A 23,288-nucleotide genomic window follows, 5' to 3' on the forward strand; every position below is an offset into this window, starting at 1 on the left:
CATTCCACACTGTTCTGGAGAATATTTCTGGGAACTGTAGATGTCTGTTCTTTGGCTGAATATAAGGGAAAACAGAATATCAGAAGGTTGTGGAAAGGGCTGGAGCATCACACTTGTGCATAAAGTCTAAAACAGTTTGGAAGACTTTTAATCCAGAAAAAAAAATAAGGGAAAGCATTGCAATTCTACAGTACTATAACCAATGGCTATAGAGTTGGTAGAGGTTTTTCCTTCCTCTCCTGATGCTAGGAATAGGGGCTAGTCAATACAGTGATCTCCACTTAACTACAAATCAAACCAGAACATTCCCCCACCGAAGGTATAATCAATGTATTGAATTCATTATCACATGAAGGAATGGCTTTAACAGAGAAATAACAGGGAGTGGCTATTGCCTTCTTTGTGAACTTTCAGAAGTCTTTGTGGAGCTGTCATTGAAAATAGAATGCTGGGCCAAATAGACAATGGTCTGATCCAGCAAGCTGGGCTTTTATGTTCATATCTGTCTCAAGTAACTATTCCAGTCAACTATGATACTTCTTGTACAGACCTTGACCACATGGCTTAAGAGCTTAGTTGTCAACCCAGTCCTCCTCACATAGCCTACACATGTATTCAAACATTAGTTGATATCGTCACGAGAATCCTAGAATCAAAGAGCTTTTCATTCATAAGTCATCATCTCCATTAGACAGTTTTAATATATATCTTGATGCTGTAACCTTCACATAGCATGTGATCTGGTTATTTGATTCAATATCTTTGACTAATAAAGGCCTATGGCAGTTACCTCAGACCTGATCACCTTCGGATTTTCCCCCTCCCCAACCCTTTTGCTAGACTGAGCCTCAATATGTTTCTAGAATAAAGAATGAAAATGCCAATTTATTTTATTCTTAAGGTTGCTCACTTTTCATCATCGAGTGATATGCAGAAGTAACAAGCAGATCTCTGTACTCAGGCAACATTTAAGACTAGTACTGAATACAGTAATTTATTTATTTATTTAGAATTTATATCTCGCCCTTCCCACAAGTGGCTCAGATGCCAAAGATGCATTGTGCAGGGCAGATCTAGGGGGGGGGGGACCAGAGGGGAGTGCTTGCCCCGGGCGCTGAAGGAGGGGGGTGCCAAATTGGGTATGGAGTCCATTGTATTCTATGGGACCATAAGATAGAATGGCCCAAAAGGGGGCACCATTTTTTAATTTTGCCCCCCCCCCTCAAAAAACATGCAGATCCAGTCCTGGCATTGTGTCAGGTGCCTTGAACTCTGTGTCTCCTGAACAATCTTTGGCAACTGGTGGTTTAAGCAGCTTAACTCAGCATGAAAACTGAACCCAAGCAAAGAGACAAAATAGGGGCCTATAATCTGAAATAGCCTTTCAGTGCCACTGTTATTAATGGCTGGAAATTTCAGCATGTCATTTAAGGCTCATGAGCCTCCCATCCCATTCTGAGACGGAGGTAGATGTGAAGATGGATTAATATTTCTTCTTTCCTTCCTGTTATTTTTTATCTTGGTGTTCTGCCTATTACTGCATATCTAAGTAGTTATGAAAGAGACCTGCCTAGTCTTACCTTCATAATGCTTCTAAGGGCATGCCCGTAGCTATGAGGGGGTCTGTGGGAGCACAGCCCCCTGACTGCTAAGCAGGGCCCCCTGGCTTGGGGCCCCTAACCAGCCTCCAGCTCCTCGGCTGCATCCTTCTGCCGTTGTCATACACTGTTGCTTCTGCTTGCTTAGGGGACAGAAGAAATCTCTGACCCCTCAGCAAGCAGAACAAGGGAGCACTTTCCATGCCCAGGACTGAAAGTTAAGTTCTCTGTTGCTTCTGCTTGCTTAGGGGCTGGAAGAAATCTCTGACCCCCCAGCAAGCAGATACAACGGGGCACTTTCAACGCCCAGGACTGAAAGTTAAGCTCCATGTTGGGCTTACGTTGGGCTAGAGGGTGCCTGCAAGAAGAGGCCGTTCTGGCCCTCAAGTGGGGTGGCGGGGGTAGGGGGCAGATGGCTCCATTGCAGACAGGGCAGGGTAATTAAGGTAGACACATAAGGATGTATCAGCCTACTTACTCAGCATAATATTCTCCTTGTATGTTTTGCAGTGTTTTTTGTCCTTTCAGTCATATCTCAGTAATACAGGTTTTACACTTAAGCATTTTTTGTCAAAAAGGTTCTGTCATGAATTATATTTAGTGAACTATACATGTAATCCCTTTTGTGGATATATCTTTTCCTACAAGTTGACTTTTTCCAAGTAAACTTTCACCTTTCCCCATTTCATGAACATCCAGGTTACTGGTTGGTACACTGTCTGTTCCCAATGTGTAAAGATTAATAATGGTTCTCAAGTAAATAGACAAGCAGGGCACCCAGAAAGACTTGCAGGAGGGCCATCTCATTTCCCCTCCCACACTAGTTTTCCCTTTCCTGAAAGAACCCATAAATCTCTTCCTGCTTCTGTCTCTTTCCCACTCATCAGCCAAAGGGCCTTTATCTGGCACCCTTTCCCCAGGAACCCCTCCCTAGGAAAAGTGTGTGTTTCTGGCTGTCAGGCTGTACCGGGCATAGTTGCATTGCATCATGTGGAATCCTCAATAGGGTTGCCAAGTCCAATTCAAGAAATATCTGGGGACTTTGGGGGTGGAGCCAGGAGACATTAGGGGTGGAACCAAGATCAAGGCTGTGACAAGCATAATTGAACTCCAAAGGGAGTTCTGGCCATCACATTTAAAGGGACGGCACATCTTTTCAATTCCTTCCTTCCATAGGAAATAATGAAGGATAAGGGCACCTTCTTTTGGGGCTCATAGAATTGGACCCCCTGGTCTAAACTTTTTGAAACTTGGGGGTTATTTTGGGGAGAGGCAATAGATACAATACTGAAAGTATGGTGCCTCTACCCCCAAAAACAGCCCCCCCCCAGAGCCCCAGATACCCGCGGATCAATTCTCCATGATTTTCTATGGGAATAAATCTCCATAGGGAATAACAGAGTTCCCAACAGACATTTCGGGATCCCCTGCCCCCACCTGGGGATTGGCAACCCTAATCCTCAAGGATTTGTGGGGAGGCAGCTCAATTTCCCTTGTATTCTCCTTACACTATCTCAGTAGTCTGGAAATCATGCCTGCATTTTGGCAACCCTACCTATGATTGTGGATTGTGTAAATCTAAGAGCCTGACGCCTGGATTACCAGCTGCCGCCAAAAGGAAACAGCGCATTCACCGAACACCTTTATCTGAGAACGTCGCTCAAGTGGTCGCTGTTTAACGAGAGTAGTCCAAGGTCCTCCTTTGCTTCTGTAACGAGTAGCTCGCCTTTCTTCTCAGGCTCAGCGTCCTGGTCAGGACTACTGCTGTAGATTTGGGTAATGGGGAGCGGGGAGTTGGGGCAGTTCCGATCGTCTGACTAAACTACCGCGGAACTAAGGTAAAAGAGACTCTCTCCCCCCACAGGAGCTTTTCGGAGGGACTTTTCGCTTCTCTCCACGACAAACGTGCAGCTTTTTAGACGCTCGCCTCCCTGAAGGGTGGGAGGATTCTGAAGGGCAGGGCCCGGTTTGGTTTTTAGGTCCCCTAAAGGCCGTTTTTCTTCCGCCGCGATTTTCGCCCCAGGGAAAGGCGCAGGGAAGGAAGAGAGGGGTGGAGACTTCTGCCTGGACTGGGACGAAACACACGGCGCCTCCGGGAAGTGTGATTGTTCCGCGACTGCATGTGCTAGGATGGAAATGTAGGCGTGGATGGGCCCTAGCACACCTAGCCGGAAGGCGCTTACTCCTGCTCGGAGCTGGTCAGTAACCTTGCCCGGGGTGGGGGAAGAGGTGTGTGTTTTGGGTCAAATCGGGGTCACGGTCTAGCAGGCTGAGGCGCAGGATGGGTGCGAGGCGCGTGGCTATGAGCTACCTTTGTAGGGCATCCTGTCGTGTTCGCAGCTGAGCATTCTATGGGCTAACATGGTTTCCTGCCATCTTTGAAAAAATTACAAGTTTTCCTTATGACGAACAAGTTAGGTTAATCGGTAAGAGCAGAATGAATAATGCAAGAGCACGTGGTATTCTCATCTTTTAAGTTTTCATTCTGTCTGCCTACCTTGGCTGACCGTGACAAATCACGACCTGCTGCAGTTGACCAGGCATGAAGGAAATTACCTGATTATATGCTGAAAGGTGACTAACCAGAAAAAAGATCTTGCAGTTGTGTGTATAATTGATGAAAACATCAATTCAGTCTGGAGTGGTAGTGCAAAAAGGCACATTCTGCACTACCGAATTATTATGCACGGCATTGAAAATAAAATCTCATGCACCCTTATGTAGATCTGTGCTGGCATTCAGAATATTATGCACATTTCTAGTCACCTCATTTGGAGGGAGGAAGGTTATTGTAGAAGAGAGGTGCAGAAAAAAATTGTCAAGGGCTTGGAGCACCCTCTGTACAAGTTAAGGCTTAAAGTACTTGGGATCAATGAATGAAATTGATAGGCAGATGATCCATGACAGCCAAAAATAAATATTTATTTATATACCACATAATTATTGGATTCACTGCCATTAATATGGTGATGGCTTGGCCACTAGTTCATAGACCTTTATCAGGGAACCAGACAAAGCTGCATGTACACATGTCTTCTTCATTGTGGCCCCACCTTGTGGAATGGCCTCCCCAAGGAGGTCAGGAAGGCTTCCACTCTCCTGGCTTTCCACAAACTGTGCAAGACAGAATTATTCAAAAGGGCTTTTCTATGCAGGCAATAGGACTGCACTGTACTAATGATTCACCAGGTTATTTGGATAAATTATTAAGGACTATGATTTATTGTATTGTGTGTGTAGCTTGCTAAACTAGGATCCTAAACTATGTACTGTTGACATCGTTGTATGTGTCATGTTAATAGTTATGTTTTGCTTCAGTTCTGTTTTTAGAGACGTCTAGTAGGTTCTACAGTCTTAATCCTATTGCAATGTTTATTGGAGATCCCATCCTGTGGATTGTATTGACTCCTTTTGTGTAATCTGTTTTGAATCCAAGTGAGAAAGATGGACTATAAGTAATGTAAATAAATACATTTGTGGAGAATGTCTGTTGACTAGGATGTGTAAAGGGAACTACCAGATTCTGAGGGAGAGGATAGCTGGAGTTCTGCTTGCTTATACGTTGTGCTTATATTGAAAACATGGAACTATTTAATAATATAATTAAAATACATCATTTTGCCAAAATTATCTAAACAAAAAACCTTGAAAATATAGTATATATATAAAGTATAAGACTCTCCTCACCCCAGTGCTCTCCCAAATTTCCCAGCAAATTTCTGACTTTGGAAAAAATGAAACTCCCCCAATCTTTCCTCTCCCCTAGGCCTTCATATCTCTACTTGTAAACATCCAAGTACAATTTGGTTGGCCACAAGGGAAAGCAGGGTGCTAGACTACATTGACCTTTGGTCTGATCCATCATGGCTTTTCTGTTTTGAAAATGTTTATATGTTGAAGGAAGTTGGTTCTTTTCCCATGGAGCTCATTTAGGTCAATAAACTGCCACATCATATTATTGTGTATACACAGGTGGACTATTAACATTTTAAGAGCTAGTAACTTTGTGGATCCATTTTACAAGTTGTGATAGTCTTAAATAGTCTCAGAGTGGCTTCTTTCCTTTCTCTCCTCACAACAGACACTCTGTGAGGTAGGTGGGGCTGAGAGAACTCTTTCAAGAGCTGCTTTAGAGAACAGCATTGTGAGAACTGTGGCTGACCCAAGATCACACTAGTAGCTGCATGTGGAGAAGTGGGGAATCAAACCTGACAGCATTGCAGATCCTGTGAATTGGGGGGGGGAGGTTGTGAATTTCCTGCATTGTGCAGGGGGTTGAACTAGATGACCCTGGAGGTCCCTTCCAACTCTGTGATTCTGTTATTCTGTTCTATGAAACCTGGTTCTCCCAAAGGAGAACCACTTAACCACTACACAAAACTTGGCTCTCAAACTGGATCATATGACCATTTTTGTTGCAGTTGTCTCTGGCTGTTGTGGGTGGAGGCTTTCCTCTGTTATGCTCACATCTGCTGCATTTCTGTTTGTGTGAGGGTTCCTTGAAAAATGTTGATGTTGTGGATGTGGAAGTGCTAGGAGGAGAGGAAGTGAGTGCCATAGGGAATTAAAGCCTTTGCACTGGCTGGAGAGAAGTAAGGTTGTCACAGGGTCCAAGCCTAGGGGTTGATAGGGATCCAGACCACACAGCTGACGAATTAGCAAAACATGGAGCTCATTCCCTCAGCTTGGCTATGGACACAGACTTAACTCTGGGCTACTTGGCTTTCCATGTGGCCATGCAGGGAGCAAACTCTCCTGTCTTTGGAAACTGAAACCAAAGCAAAAGAGTAAATCCCCTCTCTTCTTTTCCAGTCATTGTCCTATGGTGGTAGCAGCTGTTTCAACTGTGCAGGTATGGCATGTCGAGTAATTGACGGTCAGTGTCAGACCCTCTTATCCCTCTCTCAAGTAGGGATTTGACAGGTCTGTGCAGGACTGGGAAAGGAGATGCTGTCAGACAATGGAGGCTCAAAGTAAACGGACTTCCATTTGTTACAATGTTAAGACGTTTATTTGATATCTCAAGGTTCTGGACAAAGGAGCATTGGAACTGATGCCAGTTGGTGGGAAAAGCAATGCTTTAAACAGTGTACATCAAAGGATTTCTAAACAATACTACATTCTCACACTTCTAGGATACATGTAACACCTTCTCTTCCCCTTATCTCTTGTGGTTCCCTTTCTCATGGAGGAGCCTTGCTGGCTCTCCTTGAGGCATGCTATCTTCAAAGGATTGTTGCTTTTGTTAGTACTATGAAGTGGAATTCACAGCAGGGGTTAGTAACATTTCTGCCTCTACTTTGATATGCAAGGCCTCTGTTTCAGGTTTAGTAGCAAATGCTCAAAATGGAATTAGTCATGTCAAGCTACACATTGCATTTCAGTAATATTTATCATAACACAATATCAAAACTCCCCAGTGTCTGCCAGATGCCTCAATTTAAGGATGGAAGTTTGCTTCCATGTGAGCTGGCACAGTGTAGTGATTAGTGTGTCAGACTAAGACCTGAGACAACATCTTGAATCTTGGGTGCATCACAATGTGTCCACCCCACCTATTTTACAAGTTGCAGAGAACTCACATACATCCTCCATGAAAGTGCTTACATCTCTTTGTAATAAAGAGCCCATGCACATTCATTTTACAATACCATACCTGGATAAATGTGAGGCCATACCTGGATACATACCAGGGGGCCATACCTGGATAAATATGAGGCTTCAGTCAGACATGATTTTTTTAAAATTGTCAGATCCCGCCCCCCCCCCCCCCCATCAAACCTGGAATTCTTGTAGGTTTGTAGAAACATCAACTTCTGTATCTGAGTCTTTTGACTTCATTTGAAGGTTCACGTGATTGTATGATGTAGTTACTGTTTCCTACCTTCACCATAATGTCAGTTTTCTTGTGGGCAATAAGAAAAATACTTGATAGAAGGAAGAACGTGTGTCCAGTTGTATGTAATGACAAAAGCAAAAGAAATACAAAATCACTTGATTCCTGCTTCCAATAGTTAGTAGTTATGTTACCTTTGTGCTACAGCATTAGGTGGACAAAGGAATTAAATTTTAAAAGGAGAACCTGCCCAACAAAATCAGAAATAGTGAAAATAAGGTAAACACACTGAACTGAGCTGAAATAAAGTAGTCGAATTTTAGTATGAAATAAAAAAGAAATTGAAAACTTCAAAAACATGATTTTTAAAAATAGGATTGGCTGCAGACCCATCTTTTCTTCTATATTGCAGTAGTTCTTGAGGACAATCATTGCTTAATCTTGTATCACCACACATTGTTTGATGTTTAAAGTGGCCTAATTGGCTGTCTTAAGGCTAAATTCATTAAACACATGAAAGTTTAAGGTGGTATTTAGAAAAGGGCAGCTGTTGGGAGGTCTATTTACTTTAAAACATAAAGGAAAACCCTGGATTCCATTCATGTTTAATTAAAATGGAGAGTGGTCTTAACTGGTTTTTCAACATACTACTGAGAGGTAACATCCTTGTAATTGGGAGGGGGGAAGTACAACTTTGTTTCTTTTGGGTGTTGCCATATGGTGCACTTAACAAGGAACTTCCTAGTATTGTTAAACGTGTTTATACATAAAAAGCAGTTTTCATGAACAGTCTGTATCTTAGAAACAGCAACAAAACAAATTGTATATCCCTTTAACTTATTCAGAAAAGGTATCTTTGAAAGTGCTACCTTCCCCACCCAGAACTCATTTGTGGTTCAGAATGGGTTAATGCTGATCCTTGTAATTTTCAAAATTTGAGGCAGATTTCCAGAGAACTTTCACCTTTTAAAATAAGGTGCTTTGTGAATTACATTGTTGTGTGTGTTGAATTCAGCCCAATTAATGGTATATGATTTGATCTGGACTGTGTGTACTTGGAGAGAAAAATGAATTTCTGCATCTGTGTAATTAAATTCTGAATTAAAGAAAGCTCAGTTCTGCAACCAGTACAGAAGTATTTGTATAAATTAGTTTACATAATTCTGCTTTTGGCACTAGGGATGTGAAGGGCCAAGCTTTAGACTGGGATGTCATACATGTGGCCTGGAGGCCAAATGAGCCCCCCGGAGGGCTCCTATCAGGCCCCTAAGCAGCTGGCTGTCATCTGATTCCTTCTCCCTCTCTCTTGCTTCCTTCTGCATCACAGCTTGCTTTGCAAGGCTTGCTCAATTGCACAGGAGCTACAGAGCAAAACCCCTGTTTTCTCCATTGTCTGAGGCTCCTCCCTTGGGGAGGAAGGGGGGAGAGGCAGAGATTGCTTTGCCAGGCTCTCTCAATCACACAGCAGAGCTACTCAGTCAAGCCTCTCTATTAAATGAGGCTTCTCCCCCTCCTGGTCCCCTGCAAAAGGAAGGAAAGAGCCAGAGCTTTCTCTGCCCAGTTCCCTGGATCCCATCAGAGAAATACAAAGAAAGCACCTTTAAGACCAATGAGTGCTAATGTTTTGGTTTTAAAGGATTTTATTAATTTTCTAGAAGTTGAAGGTAAGGGGGAATAAGAAATTAAAGTATACATCAGTCTTAGTCTGCATATAAAGTACTTTCATGAAATACAAATCTGCATCAACTATACTTTCTAAAATACATAAGTTGTCACATATTATCTTTTAGGTTTACATCATCAACATTTTGAAATTTTGTATTGTAAATCTTCTTGTTAAAATACCTGTTCAATTTGACATTTCCAACAAAAGCAATCTTATAGTATAAAATACAGGAAAAAGGAGATATAAGTTATTACCAGAGAATCTTAAGAGTCTTGAGTAGCTAACCAAGTATAGAATTTCTGTTTCAAACAATTTTATTAGTAACATATGGTAATAAATTTCAATTTCTTACATCATTAATAATTACTTTTTTTATCTAACCCATATATTACTTTCTCCCCACCCCTCCCCCCGTTACTTGACCCCCGCTGGTGTTGTATACTTAAAATCTTAATATTAAAGGTACCCTTAATTAATAAGAACCAAAATTAATATCCTCCTCCCTCTTATACTTAGTCATTATCAAAAATTGTCCAATGTCCTTTTATTTTCCAGTCTTTTTTTATGTATCTTCTGAACTTTTCCCACTCCATCTTAAATATTTCTAAATCATAGTCTCTTAAGGTTCTTGTTAACTTGTCCATTTCATTCCATGTCATAACTTTTACAATCTAATCCCATTTCTCTGGTATTTTTTCTTGCTTACCATTAATAAAATTGTTTAAACCGCAGATTAAAGTTCTATCTGTACATCATCTTAAAACAATTTTCTTTAATACTCTGACATGTTGAGAGTTTCATAGAGTTCTTCCACAAATATTCCATCTGTATTTCTTTATTTACATTAATTGCCCACTTAATCATTTGAGATTTCACTACTTCATCTTCCGTAGACCATTTTAAAAGTAACTTGTAAATTTAGCCCCTTATCTTCTTTGCCTTTCAGGCTTTCAGTATTTCCAACTCCCACCTTTTACTTTTGTTTTGTTTAACTTTAATTAGTCCCAGAATGAAGAGATAGCAATCAGTACCTTTTTTCCGTAGTTTATCCAAATCAACACCAGTCCTTTGTAGATTAGATGTTTAAAATTGTAAAAGAAGGTTTGGATCCTGTCGAGCTTATTCCAAATTGATGACTCTGGAAACTTCTGCAGACGATGAATATGCAACTTCTCTCTGGCGATCCCTCAAAGCCTCAAAGGAGCCCCCCCCCCCCCGGGACTCCCTTTCAGCTAAGGTAAGTCTCCTCAAAGTATCTGTGCATATCTTGGACAATTCTCTAGCTGAGAAATGTAGGCAGAAGGCATTAATTTGCCTTTTTCTACCCTGAACAGAAGTGCCAGCCTGTCCTCGTTAGGGAAAGCAACTCAGCTCGCCATTTTCCAACCCTGGAAGTCCTCCAAGTATAGAATTTCAACCAACATTTTCTTGCATCTTCCTTAGATTTCCCAGCCAACAGCTGGGATAAGTAGACCAACTCCACTGTTTCCAGAATTTTTCCCACCAAGTCCATTCTTGTGGGAGTTCCCTGAAGTTTCCTTCTCTGTGCCAACAAAATCCTGGCTGCTGTGTTGATATGCGCCAACAAATGTCTCATCTCTTTGGAATAGTCCTCAGGAAATATATTCAATAAAAATAGTTCTGGTTTGAATTGAATCTGTGTCTTCATGATCTTCTGTAATAATTCGTGGACCATTTTCCAATAGTCCTTCACCATCTCACATGTCCACCACATATGATAAAAAGAACCCACCTGTTTAGCACATTTCCAACATTTGTTAGACATATTAGTATACATCTTACACAACTTCTGTGGAGTCATGTACCATCTGTAAAACATCTTATACAAATTTTCTTTAAAGGTTACTGATCTGGTTAATTTAATATTGAATTTCCACAATCTCTCCCATTCTTCTAACATAATATTATGACCAAAGTTTTTCGCCCATTGGACCATACAATCTTTTACTACCTCATCTTGCATCTTCATCTATAGTAGGTATGCATATAATTTGAAGATTAGCTTTTCTTAAGGGCCTAGAAAGATTTTATCAAATGGGTATTGTTCTGTATTAAAGCCTGTCGTCTTGTCTTTGGCATACCTAGATTCAACTTGCATTCTCAACCACCAACTCATTTTAATGTCCATGCTTTCTAACTCTTCTCTGGTTTTCAGTTGATTATCTTTTACCAACAAGTCATTGTATCTATAACTCTGATTAGGTTTTAAAAGATTTGGATGGGTGAATGCTTACACTAGGGATACCCATCTTGGAATTTTCTGGTAAATTCTCGTTTTTAATCCTGACCATGTGTAATAAAAAGATTTCTGGAACCAATGATTTTTAAAATAGGAATGTCCTTCAAGTCTTTGATACCATAGGTACGCATGCCAGCCCAAATTAAGATCATGTCCCTCTAACAGCAATTGTCTCTTATAATTCAATAGTATCCAGTCTCTTATTCACAAGAGCACAGAAGCTTTATAATACAATTGCCAATCTGGAAGACCCATACTTGCTCTCAGTTTAGAATCTTGCAGTATCTTTAGTTTAATTCTTGTTTTTTTGCCTTGCCAAATATATTTAGAGACCATCTTATTCAAATCTTGAAAAAACCCACTATTTAAAAGTACTGGGATAGTTTGAAATAGAAATAATAGTCTTGGCAGGATATTCATCTTTATTGAGGCTATCCTTCCCATTAAGGATAGATTCAGATCATGCCATTTTTCCAAGTCTTTTTTAATTTCTTAGAGTAATTTATCATAATTGTCTATTTTTAAACTACTGCATTTGTTTGAGATAAGTACATCTAGACATTTGATTCTTTTCTCATACAAAAACCCTGATTTTTGTTGAATAGATTGAGTTTGTTCTATCTTCATATTCTTTGTCAGAAATTTTGTTTTATGGTAGTTAATCTCCAGTCCTGCCTGCAACCAAATTGAGTGATTTTGTTTATAAGACAGTCAATTGAGTCTATTGGTTGTTCTAATATAAAAACCAGGTCATCTGCGAAAGCTCTCAATTTGTATTGTTCACCTTTTACCACTGCTCCCTTGATACTTGTATCTTCTCTTATCTGGTTATTCAGTCTCTCTAAACATAAAATAAAACGAAATGGTAACAATGGGAAACCTTGTCTTGTACCCTTTTGAATGTCAATTGCTTCTGTTAGTGCTAATGTTTTAAGCATGTTTTAGTTTATGTTTAAAAGAAAAAAATCTTTAATTGTGTTTGAGTGTCCTTTATAAAGTTTCTCTGCTATCTGATCTTAAATAGGAGCACACACGGCCCAGCCTGACATGGCCTGGCCCAACAAGGTCTCATTTATGTCAGATTCGACCCTCATAACAAATGAGTTTGACACCCCTGCTTTAGACAATCCCTTCACCTAAGTACTGAATGCCATCTTCTGGCCTCTGAGATATCAGCAGGCATTGCCAGCTCAAGTGTATCTTCTAAGCCAGCGTTTCCCATTTACCGGGTCCCGACCCAGTACCGGGCCATGGCCGCATCTATACCGGGCCATGGATGCCTCCCATAGAGAAAGCCACACTGCCCATGCCCTCCCTCCATCCCATTGCTACATCCCTCTCCCTCTCCCCCTCGGCTTTTGCTCCACCCCAGACCGGCCCTCCTCCTGCTATCCTTCCGCTTCGCTCTGGCCGGGCACAGGCTGTTGGGGACGTTGGGGCTTCTGCTGCTTCAGTCACTCGGGTCTGGGTGTTGCTCCTCTCCCCCATGCTATCACAAAGACCATCGGGGCTGGCTGCAACTCTCATCAGGCGCTGCTGAGCCTGGCCAGAGAGGCTGCGCCGGGAGGATGTGTAGGGTGGGACCACCCCTGCTGCTGCTCCTTGTTGCTGTGTTGGGGTCCCATTGGGTGCACACCATCCCCATTCCTCACAGTTGGCGGCAAGCCCAGTGGGGCCCCAATGCAGCAGCAAGGAGCAGCAGTGGGGGCAGTCCTGCCCAACACGTCCTCCTGGTGCAGCCTCCCTGGCTGGGCTTGGCAGTGCCTGATGAGAGCTGCAGTCAGCCCCGATGGTCTCTGCAATGGCGGGGGGAGCAGAATTAGTGACACCCAGGCCCAAGTAGCTGAAGCAGCAGCAGCCCTGATATCCCCAGCAGCTGCGCCCAGCCGGAGCGAAGCGGAAGGATAGCAGGAGGAGGGCTGGCCCGGGGGTGGGGCAAAGGCCGAGGGGGAGAGGGATGCAGCAATGGGGTGGAGGGAGGGCTGAGAGACAGGCAGAGGGGTGAATGGAGAAGGGAGAAGGCACATGGGACAGAGGTGTGGGGTAATAAAGGGGAAAAGGCACTGGCTAGAGGGAATCTTTATTTCCCACTCCCCCCCCCTCTGTCAGTAAGTCTTTTCCCTCCCTCCCTCCCTCCCTTCCTTCCTTCCTTCCTTCCTTCCTTCCTTCCTTCCTTCCTTCCTTCCTTCCTTCCTTCCTTCCTTCCTAAATAACAGCAATAACAATTGATGGATTCAGTCAATTATTCCATGGCTAACTGCTCATGTATAAGTTATTGAGTTATTATTATTATACGGGTTATTGAGGAAGACTCAGCATGGGTTCTGTAGGGGAAGATCTTGCCTCACTAACCTGCTACGTTTTGATGAGGGGGTGAACAAACATGTGGACAAAGGAGATCCGATAGATGTTGTTTACCTTGACTTCCAGAAAGCTTTTTATAAAGTTCCTCATCAAAGGCTCCTTAGAAAGCTCGAGAGTCATGGAGTAAAAGGACAGGTCCTCTTGTGGATCAAAAACTGGCTGAGTAATAGGAAGCAGAGAGTGAGTATAAATGGGCAGTCTTTGCAGTGGAGGACGGTAAGCAGTGGGGTGCTGCAGAGCTCGGTACTGGGTCCCATGCTCTTTAACTTGTTCATAAATGATTTAGAGTTGGGAGTGAGCAGTAAAGTGGCCAAATTTGCGGATGACACTAAATTGTTCAGGGTGGTGTGAACCAGAGAGGATTGTGAGGAACTCCAAAGGGATCTGTTGAGGCTGGGTGAGTGGGCGTCAACGTGGCAGATGCGATTCAATGTGGCCAAGTGCAAAGTAATGCACATTGGGGCCAAGAATCCCAACTTCAAATACAAGTTGATGGGGTGTGAACTGGCAGAGACTGACCATGAGAGAGATCTTGGGGTCATGGTAGATAACTCACTGAAAATGTCAAGACAGTGTGCGTTTGCAATAAAAAAAAGGCCAACACCATGCTGGGAATTATTAGGAAGGGAATTGAAAACAAATTATCATAATGCCCCTGTATAAACCGATGGTGCGGTCTCATTTGGAGTACTGTGTGCAGTTCTGGTCGCCGCACCTCAAAAAGGATATTATAGCCTTGGAGAAAGTCCAGAAAAGGGCAACTAGAATGATTAAAGGACTGGAACACTTTCCCTATGAAGAAAGGTTGAAACGCTTGGGACTCTTTAGCTTGGAGAAACGTCGACTGCGGGGTGACATGATAGAGGTTTACAAGATAATGCATGGGATGGAGAAAGTAGAGAAAGAAATACTTTTCTCCCTTTCTCACAGTACAAGAACTCGTGGGCATTCCATGAAATTGCTGAGCAGACAGGTTAAAACGGATAAAAGGAAGTACTTCTTCACCCAAAGGGTGATTAACCTGTGGAATTCACTGCCACAGGAGCTGGTGGCAGCCACAAGCATAGCCACCTTCAAGAGGGGGTTAGATAAAAATATGGAGCAGAGGTCCATCAGTGGCTATTAGCCACAGTGTGTGTGTATATATAACATTTTTTGCCACCGTGTGACACAGAGTGTTGGACTGGATGGGCCATTGGCCTGATCTACCATGGCTTCTCTTATGTTCTTAACGAAGTTAAGCAAAAATGGAATGTAGAACCGATTGCCCAAATGATGCATCTCGTCGAGCTCTTATGTCCAGAGCATAGTGTGAAACAAAGGTAGTCTTAGAAGATCAGGTGGCAGCTGCACAGATGTCTTCAACAGATGAGCCACCCATGAAAGCAATTGACATAGACACAGCCCTGGTAGAGTGAGCATGCAGGTGAGTAGGCAAACGCTGCTTGGCCAGCTTGTAGCGGAGTGAGATGGTTGATACAATCCATTTGGCCAAGGGTTGAGATGAAACCTTGTATCCTTTGTGGGGTTCACCATAAATAACAAATAAAGCTGTGTCTTTCCTGAAAACTTTAGTACAATCAAGATAGAATAAAAGGGCTCTACGTACATCTAGGGTATACAACAAACATTGGGCTTCATCAACTGGGTTTGGGAAGAATGTTGGAAGAACTGTTGGTTGTGACAGATGAAAAACAGAAACAACTTTCGGAAGAAACGATGGATCTGGACGCATAACAACTTTATCCATGTGGAATGCAGTGTACGGAGGATCAGAGCAAAATGCAACAGGATCACTCAACCATTTTGCAGATGTTATGGCCACAAGGAAGGCTGTCTTCCATGATAAGAGATGGGGTGGTGTTGCAGCCAGAGGTTCAAATGTTTTCTCTATCAACTGGGACAGGACTAGTGAGAGACTCCAGAGTGCCACTGTTGGTTTAACTGGAGGATGAAGATGAAGGAGGCCTTTTAGAAACTGCTTTGACAGTCTATGGGAAAACAGGGAGCTTCCATTTACTTGGTTATGGAAAGCTGAAATTGCTGCACTTTTAATAAAAAAAAACTAAGACCCGAACACTCTTACAATACTAAATAAGAAAACACAAACTGTAAGGGAATAGATTCAGGATCACGTCCTTTGTTACTCACAAATTCAGAGAACCTTTTCCATTTTGCCAGATAGGTATGTCTTCTACTTGGCTTTCAAGAATTGTCTAGAACATACTGCACCTGTGGCGAGAATGTTAGAGTTGAATGTGTCATTCCTTCTTTATGACCTTCACTGCCATCTCAACAGATTTCATAAACATGTTCTTGTAGCTTCATCACGAGTTTACCTCCACACTCTCTCTAACTGGGTCAGCACCCATTTCATTCTTCATAGCTCTAAAATATATCACGGAGTTAGTTTGGTGAGGGAGTGAAGAGGGCATCAGGGAGTGATTTTGTCAATGGCTTCAGGGAGACAGTTATACCAGTCCTTTATCAGCACATCCAATCAGATCCTGCAGAGCATTCTGGAAACCACTTGGATCCATCAGTCTCTGCTGACAAGCATAAATCAGTTTGCTGCCTAAGCAGGGAAGGGTTGGGATGCTTAGTCAGGTCTTCAGAGCAAAGTGGTCAAACCATAGCATTGCATCAATAGCATCTAGAGCCACATTTATCCCCACCCTAAAGATCAAATCCAAGGTATGGTCTACTTAGTGCATAGTGTCAAGTGTGATATTTCTAGTATTGATTTAGTATGTATTTGGTAATAATAATAATAATAATAATAAGAAGAAGAAGAAGAAGAAGTTTTATTTATATCCCGCCCTCCCCGCCGGAGCAGGCTCAGGGCGGCTAACAGGACATGGTATATACCATGATCAGTTATATACAATTCATAAAAGATACAGTTAAAATACAATTTAAAAGTTACATAAAAATTATAAAACCATAGTAAATTAAAGGTGCTACATTCAGTGGGATGTCTATCCAGATGGCTAGATGTCACATTCAGAGTTCCCTATAAGTTTGTTGGAAGAGGGTAGTTTTGCAAGCCCTGTTCATACTTCTTTCCCCCCCCCCTTAACTATTCCCCTTTTCTGAATAAAGATTTCTCTTCAAAGCTTCCCCCACCTGTGGACTCTCAAGGATGCAGGATATGCAAGTAATCTCCATACTGTAAAGTAGAAGTACCTCCCCCAAGTTCCCATACATATCTGCAAGAGATGTTGTAGTTTCCAAATGGCTAGTTGATAGTATGCTTTGAACCGTCTATGCAATTAACATCTGTATGTTATGCTTTGAAGCTATCTGAACTTTGTCTTTGAAGTAGCCTTTAAAATGCCATGCTATGTAATTTACTGTATCACTTCCAAGGTATCGTTCCTTGGGCAAGTATTGGATTATCGGTAAAGCAAGTCTTTGATTTAAACAATAGCTTGATTATTCAAAATACCGATGCTTGACACATAGGGCCTGATACAAATTGAGAGGGTCACAGTGTTGCTATGGATGACACTAGATCTGAAGCCTGTGAGGAGGTGGCCTCATCGGCATGGATGTTGAAGTCCCCTGGAACTGAAAGCCTGAGAAACTCCAAAGCCAATCCTGATACTGCCTCCTGTAGGTGTGACAGGGTATCTGCTGGTGTGCTAGGCATCTGGTACACCAGCCAGATAGCCAAACTCTCTTCAGCATCCCACAGCAGGCCTACACAATCAATGCTGGTGATTTTTGGTATGAGGAGTGATCTGAAGAAGAAAGCTTCCTGAATGATGTTCCACAAGACCTGTGCTTGAGGACACAGTGGTTTCCATCTTGCCTGGCTCCCTTTTTTCTCTCCCCCATGGGGTCATGATAAAACGAATTCATTTTAGGGCCATCTGATACTGTTATATTGTTTACTGTTTTTAATTTGATCTGGATGTACTTGTACAACTGTTGTACACTACCCTAAACCTTGTTTCACAGGGGAGGGTAGTCTATAAGCCAAATTTATAAATAAATAAATAAGTGGAGGAAGGGAATCCAGTTGCCCCCTGTTCATCTCTACTCTAAATCCTCTTGTTCCTTTAAAAAAATGGCATATTGCTGCTGTTAAATCACATTCTTACGCAATGCTTAGTGCTTTTCAACCCCTTTTCTTCAGTGCCTCTGGGGGGTGGTCATTAAGGAAACTGCCTGGGTTATGTTTGGCATTGGCACTGTAATATTCAAAATAGTTTCCAACTGTTATCCACTGTGGCAGTGTACAGACACTTAATACTGGCTTTGAAAGTATTGGTGCTGGAGTCTTGATATCTAGAATACTTTCCCCTTCAATTTCCATTCAATGTTAAGTGTTTCAAGAGTATTTCCTTGTAAGTCACCATGTTCATTTTCTTCCAGTATCCTCTAAATTTTATTGGATGTATGCATTTTGCTCCTCTTTCAGTGCCCCAGTTTCTTTCAATTTTGTTCCATCTGTAGTTTCTGTTCTTGTCTCACAGTAGGGTAAAGGTTCCCATAAAACTACACTGCTTTGTTGTTTGATTTGATTTCACCTAGTTTCACTTTTCCACTTACAAAGCAAAGTTCTCTCCTCTGTTTTAACAATTGCTCACTACCATCTGGAAAGAAATGGACTTTAGACACTGGTTGTTACATAAAAAAGGGAAATTTAGGTTTATTTAAAAAGCGTATGTTAAAGTAAACTGGATTTATTTGATCAAGACGTGTTAGTTCATCTGTAACAGTAGAAAAGAAAAAGAATCCAGTAACACCTTAAAGACTAACAAAATTTGTGGCGGGGTATGAGCTTTCCTGAGTCATTGCTCCCTTGGTTCAGTTTATGGGGCTGTAGGGCCTTGTCACAGGCAGGAGACAAGGGAGGACCTCTACAGGCTGCCTTCACTCTGGTACTGGGCTGTCTGGGAGGGCCCTTCCTTCTCAGCAAGTCCCTTTTATTTGTGACGGAAAAGACATGTGGACCCAGGCAGTATAACAATAAGTTTATTGTAAGTGCTCAAGAACAAACAAGTGGGTTGTAAAATTTTTAGTGTGATAGTGAAATAGGTAAAAGCAATAAAAGGTGGTACAAAGAAAAATAAAAGCCCTGATGCAAATATACCACTCTTTCTCTGAGTTTTTTTGGAGGCCAATTTTAAATAGCCTTTCCCCTCATGTGTAATGTTTCTGTCAGCTTTCTTTGTACCACCCACTCCCACCCCTCTCCAGACACACTTTTTGATGACTGGATTGTAGTTATTGTCCAACTACTCTCTCTCCTCCCTCCTGCTTCGATGAAAAGTAGTTTCATTTTTTTAAAGCAACAGCACTAAAATATGCACACACTGTTGTAATGATAGACCAACTACATTATTTAAATTCCCAGCTTTCATTTAAAAACGTAAATCTCTAGTGTCTTATCTTGTGGAGATATAAGGAAATAGGCGTATCTGCAAGGGAGGGAACTAGACACTTTTTAAAAATGAAATTTGGGGGTTCAGAGAACCTGCTTGACCCATCATCTGTAACTGCAGGAGAAGGCACCATGTAGGGAGGACTTTGGCTCACTCAGTCTCCACTCACAATAAAAGTCCACTTTTCATTTTTTAAAAATGGCTTTATTGCCTATTTTGCCTGTAGTTTATCCTTCTGCTTGGAAAATCCTGATTAAGAGAATTTCCAGACTGATGGCAAATCATGAAGTTCAGTTTTGATTATCTCTGTTATTGCTTAACCAATGAAAGGCGGAACTGGGAAAAGCAGAGGTCAAAACACCCGCTCTAACATACTTTGCACTTGAACTTTCCAGTGGGGATAAAGTATGGAGTTTGTGACAGCCATTTCTAACCATTTTTTCCCTTTTCTCCAGGACAAAACCACAATGCTGCATCACCTGATATTTCTCACTGGCATGTTGCTTGTATGCCGAGAGATACTTGCAATTCCCAGGTGTTCAGTGGAAAGAAGCATTGCATACTATGACATGTGCAACCTCACTCAAGTTCCATCTGTGCCTGAAGATGTTGTAACATTCTCCTTAAACTTCAATTGCATCACAGAAGTAAATGTCAACTCTTTCCCATTGTTGGAAAAATTGCAGAACTTGTTCCTTGGATCCCAGTCAGTTTCTCCTGTAACCATAGGAAAAGAGGCTTTTAAAAACTTGCCAAACCTTCAGTTACTGGACTTAGGTGGCAATTGGGAGATTCATCTGGACCCAGATGCTTTTGTGGGCCTGTTGAACTTGAGTACACTTAGGCTGTATTATAATAAATTGACAGAGTCCATTCTGGAAGGATATTACTTTCAAGATTTGGTCTCTTTGGAATATCTGGATCTTTCTCTCAATGGCATCACTCGACTTCATCCTCACCCTTTATTTTACAACATGACATCTTTGAAGATTCTGGACTTTAAATTAAACCATATTGAAACCATATGTGAAGGAGATCTTGATAGCTTTCAAGGAAAAGATTTTACACTGTTAAAACTTGATTCTAATAGACTGTATAGCCGAAAACCAGTAGACTGGCCAATCTGTGGGAATCCTTTCAAGAATATTAGCATTGAAACATTGGACATCAGTAGCAATGGCTGGGATGTAGCTATAACACAGCAATTCTTGAAGGCTATTCAGGGAGTGCCAGTTCAGTTTTTGAAGCTCTCTCATCACACAATGGGAGCTTCATATGGCTTTGGTAACCTCAAGGATCCAGACAGTGATACGTTTGCTAGTCTTGCTACAAGAGGCCTTCGCTTACTTGATATTTCGAATGGCTTTATTTTTTCACTTAAGTCCTATGTGTTCCAGTATCTTCCTGCTCTGGAGTGGCTTGATCTTAACAATAATAAAGTAAACCAGATTAAAAAATCAGCATTTTTTGGTCTCAGGAGCCTGAAATATCTAAACCTGTCTTATAATCTACTAGGTGAACTCCTGGATAATGTTTTTGAAGGACTTGATAACATAATTTATATAGATTTGAAAAATAATCATATTGGGGTGATTTTTCAAGGCCCATTCAAAGATTTGCTAAAACTTCAGACACTGGATCTCCGAGATAATGCCCTAAAACAAATAGACTCACTCCCACCAAATCTCTTGTACGCTCTGCTAAGCAGCAACCGGATGGGGTCTGAAATAAATGCTATAGATGTTATCTTCCTTGACTTGAGTGAAAATAGATTGGAAAATCTGGGTTACCTCTACAAACTTCTCCAATATTCAGATTTGCAGTATGCAGTTTTAAGATATAATCGGTTATCTAATTGCTTTAAATATAATAATACTATACCTGAAAACAATAAATTAATCTACTTGGATCTGGGCAACAATATGTTAAGGCTTGTATGGGAGAGCAAGTTATGTTTGGATGTCTTCAAAGCACTTTCCAAGCTTCAAGTCCTCCATCTCAATAATAACTACCTTAGTTTCCTTCCAGAGGACATCTTTAGTGGCCTAGTATCACTGGAGAGACTTAACTTGTCATCTAACCTGTTGACTTACATTTCACATGGCACCTTCCCTAAGACCTTGAGGAGTCTTGACTTATCATCAAACCAGCTGCTTTACCCTAATCCTGACCTCTTTACCACTCTTGACTATTTGAATCTCACCTTTAACAGATATTACTGTGACTGCCCTTTAAGCAGTTTGATTGTGTGGCTAAACCAAACCAATGTCTCTATAGCTGGATCACAAAATGAAATGTTTTGTTTTGGACCCCCTGTTCTAGCTGGTGTTTCTCTTTATGCACTTTCTGTAGATGACTGTGATGAAGACAAGATGCTGGAGAAGCTACAGTTTGCGCTCTTTATCTTTACCTGTGTTACTGTGACAGTGCTCTTGGGGGTGGGGGTGATCTTTACGCGCTTTAGAGGGACTTGTTTTATGTGGTATAAGATTGTGACAAGAGCATTCTTAAAGAATCCCCAGCCACAGTTGGATGGAAAGGTACATAGATACGATGCCTACTTATGTTACTGCAGCACAGACTTTGAGTGGGTCCAAAAATCTTTGATACAGCACCTTGATATCCAGTACTCTGACAAAAACAGATTTACTCTCTGTTTTGAACACAGAGATTTCCTACCAGGGGAGGATCATATAGACAACATTCGTGATGCCATTTGGAATAGTAAAAAGACTATCTGTGTTGTGACAAAGCAGTTCCTCAAAGATGGCTGGTGTGTAGAAGCCTTTAATTTTGCTCAGAGTCAATATTTTTGTGATCTGAAAGACGTCCTCATTATGGTGGTAGCGGGATCACTTTCTCAGTATCAGCTACTGAAATACCAGCCAATTAGAGTCTATATGCAAAGGGGTCACTACTTGAGGTGGCCTGCAGATGACCAAGATGTGGAGTGGTTTTTAAACACTCTCTCACATCAAATATTAAAAGAGAAGACAGTTAAGAAATCCAGGATGCTAGAACTGCAAACTATAACTGGTTTTTAATTGGACAGTTGACTGGTTTAACTTTGTATTCTTCTCCAAAGAAAATGCCAGTTCTTCAGACACATTGGGTTGGATCCAGTGATCTGTCAGCTGATGCAATTTTTTGCTATTTCCCTCCTCCAAGTTCATATTAGCCAGCACTTTCTTACCATGGAAAGATGATTCCTGGGGTTGTGGGAACCATGTGCATTAATACTGTTAAAGCTGCACTTGTGGTAGGGGGGTAGTTTCTCTCCATTCTCACTGCAACCGATATGAGCAAGGCAAATCCTGCATTGAAATGGCTATGTGCACACTTCTGTGATCTTTAGTCCTTCTTTTTCACCACCAAGTGCAAAGCTACATGTCCAGCTCTTGCTTGATGAAATTGGTTTCAGCCATCCAGAAGTCTGTGTGCGATATAAGAGGAACCTTGTGATTTGTTTAATTAACATGGCTACTGCCTTTTCATGGGTCTGATTAATATAAGCTCTTGTTTTAAAGATGAATAATCATTGGATGTCTTAGTTGAAAAGCAATTTCATTACTTCTGTAGATTTGTTACAAATGGTATAGGCTTTGTCTAGCCTAGATTACATTGGAAAGTTTATCCCATGTTTCAGTGTGCCCTTTTAAATGTTCAGCACTGTTGGTTTCCTCTGCTTGCCGTTATCATCTTCTTAATATACATTATTTTTAAAAAAAACCTATCATAGGTAGCACAATTGTTTTGGTTAGCCTTGAAGACTATTACATAAAATTATTATTTTTAAAAAAATATATTAGGACCAACTAAATTGTTAAAAATACCAAGGAAGCTACTACTGTGACAATTGTGCTGGTCACTGTTTCATGTGTATCAGTCTCCTCCCCTCCAAACTGGCTAACGCTATAACTGGTATTGATAGCAGGAATCATGGAAACTCATTTCACAAAGCCAGGTTGAGTTTTTTACCTTAGAAGTGTCAATTTTGAACATGTGATCTTGTGAAACAGTTATGTATGTAGATAAATAATGAATTGAATCATGTGGTCCATCACCAGAAGGTGCCCTCAGCCCCAGGAAAGTTTATTCCAAAGGTCATGGGATAGCCATGCAGGTTGGGAGGCTGAATGAGGAGGGGGAATGCATGCATCTCTCGATTGTG

General features: G+C 41.5%; 1 protein-coding gene across 2 annotated transcripts; it reads left to right on the forward strand.

Moving 5' to 3' along the window:
* Positions 1 to 3,224: 3,224 nt before the first annotated feature.
* LOC132576827 (toll-like receptor 5) lies at positions 3,225 to 22,755 on the forward strand. 2 transcript variants are annotated; one of them, XM_060246092.1, is made up of 2 exons: positions 3,225 to 3,436; positions 19,573 to 22,755. In XM_060246092.1, the coding sequence occupies exon 2, from the start codon at positions 19,585 to 19,587 to the stop codon at positions 22,159 to 22,161; it is 2,577 nt and encodes an 858-aa protein (XP_060102075.1). In that variant the 5' UTR covers positions 3,225 to 3,436; positions 19,573 to 19,584; the 3' UTR covers positions 22,162 to 22,755. The 2 variants fall into 2 exon arrangements, with proteins under 2 accessions (XP_060102075.1, XP_060102076.1); XM_060246093.1 differs by lacking the exon at positions 3,225 to 3,436 and adding an exon at positions 3,638 to 3,796.
* The last annotated feature ends 533 nt before the right edge of the window (positions 22,756 to 23,288 follow it).

Source organism: Heteronotia binoei, chromosome 1 (assembly GCF_032191835.1).
Source record: "Heteronotia binoei isolate CCM8104 ecotype False Entrance Well chromosome 1, APGP_CSIRO_Hbin_v1, whole genome shotgun sequence".
NCBI lineage: Eukaryota > Metazoa > Chordata > Lepidosauria > Squamata > Gekkonidae > Heteronotia > Heteronotia binoei.